The sequence below is a fragment of the Diadema antillarum genome, unplaced genomic scaffold, assembly GCF_040938485.1.
Source record: "Diadema antillarum isolate AM-2024a unplaced genomic scaffold, OU_Dant_1.0 scf00000151, whole genome shotgun sequence".
In the NCBI taxonomy this organism is placed as follows: Eukaryota; Metazoa; Echinodermata; class Echinoidea; order Diadematoida; family Diadematidae; genus Diadema; species Diadema antillarum.
The window spans coordinates 1293518-1295216 of NW_027271040.1; the positions used below are offsets into that span (position 1 = coordinate 1293518).

Genomic DNA, 1699 nt, shown 5'->3' on the forward strand with positions numbered 1-1699 from the left:
CCGTATTTTGAATCAGACGTGCAATCTTCAGTTAAGCAGAAACGACAAATGTGTGATTAACTATTATATTCATCCAGCCAGGGGGAAAAGTTTTATAATTTCAAGACAGGATTTCACAGTGACATCCGTTTATTCACCTTTGTGTTCATAGCTTAAGGTGGATTGCATTTGTATGATTTCAACTAACAGGAGTTAACCGCACTTGGAACAAGTTTGTGAAACATGAAAAGTATAAATCCATATAACCTTGTGCTCTTTGCCTGTTGTCTCGTTTGTTGAGTGCATCTTGCAGGTCCACGTATAAATTACGCACAAAAACAGCTTCTTCTTCATTCTTCATTGACAGACGTAGCGTTGACGTCATAATTTTATAGCAATGTTGTCAACAACGGGTGATGATAATATTATGCTCCGCCACCGAGCCGCCATGGGCGGGAGAACCGGTCGACGCGAGTCCGAAACTCGACGCGATCTCGAGCGAATGCACTTGATGACGATCAGGAGAGAGAAGATGCGACTCCAGCAGGAGTTGGAGAGGGTACGAGAGAAGGGACATCATGGGACCTCGAAGCGCCGGGTCAACAACGCCAGCATCAACGCTAAGATGCTGTCGAATCGTTTCGGGTCGATTTCAGACTCGGGAGTCGAGGAACCGCGAGCGAAGATGAGGTTGGGTACCGCGAACACGGATAGGAGGGGAAAGTCGCCGTACGGATCGCGGCGGAACATTAGTACAGCTGGTCACGGGGAGAAGGACTCGGGTCTGCCGGCGATCGGGCTTGCGGGCCCCTTGAAAAACGAGCTGGAGATGCGGAGACTGAAAGACGAGCAGAACGACCCCAACACGAAACTCCTGGAGCTCAAAAAGAACGAGGGACGACAGAAAAATCTGTTGTCATTGAGAGTAGACCAGTTCACCAGGTCGTTGACACCTGTATCCCCTGCTCGTTCACCAGCTCGATCTCCACTGCACTCACCAATAGTAAGACTTGAGAGTAAATCCATGGAAGGTGGTGACCTTGATTCAGCGACCATAGACCAATGGGGTGATCTTAAGGAGGATGGCCTCGACACAAGAGGGACATTTCCACCACAAAACAGACGAAAGGGAAACCGTATGTCTCTCGCTGAGTTTGACGTGAGCGACGCCAAATTTGCCATCTCGAAGCGATTAATGTCAGAGGATGTCAACGCCAACTTCGATGCCGGAGTGACGCGAAGCGATGAAGGCTTGCCCCAAGTCAACGTTAACGCAATGCCATTGTCGTCGCCTCGTCGCCCTAGCATCATTCGTCGTCAGAGTCAAGTAGCCATTCTCGAGCGGAGCGAGTCAAAGGTGAATAAGTATGCCGTGCCTCGTGAGTCTTTGCAAATGGACCCCAACGCTGCCATCGTCAACGGAATCAACGCCCAGGGTGCGACCAAGAAGAGCGCGGAGTCCGAACTAAATCTTGCAGTGTTAGGTCGCGACGCCAAGCGCGTAAAGGAGATTATCAAAAACCCCGAAATCGCCTTCGACCAAGAGCGATACGCACCCGACGGCGCGCTGAGGACAATGCACATGCTTCCTGATGCCGACAGCGCCTACGCACAGGCGCGGCAAGCTAGGTACCTACGGTGGCGCGATCCAGTTGAAGTCGACCTCGACCGAGAGCTCAGCATACACGAAATCTTCTCCAAAGGCAAAGTTGGCCGCTAG

The 1699-nt window shown here is 51.0% G+C and overlaps 1 protein-coding gene across 1 annotated transcript; it reads left to right on the forward strand.

The window, feature by feature from the left end:
• The first annotated feature begins 371 nt into the window (after nt 1–371).
• On the forward strand, nt 372–1699 carry LOC139721826 (uncharacterized). The gene has a single exon (XM_071633145.1). The coding sequence runs from the start codon at nt 377–379 to the stop codon at nt 1697–1699; it is 1323 nt and encodes a 440-aa protein (XP_071489246.1). The 5' UTR covers nt 372–376.

Bases quoted from the DNA above. Each gene is read 5' to 3' on its own strand.
- LOC139721826 (XM_071633145.1), top strand. From the start codon at position 377: ATGTTGTCAACAACGGGTGATGATAATATTATGCTCCGCCACCGAGCC.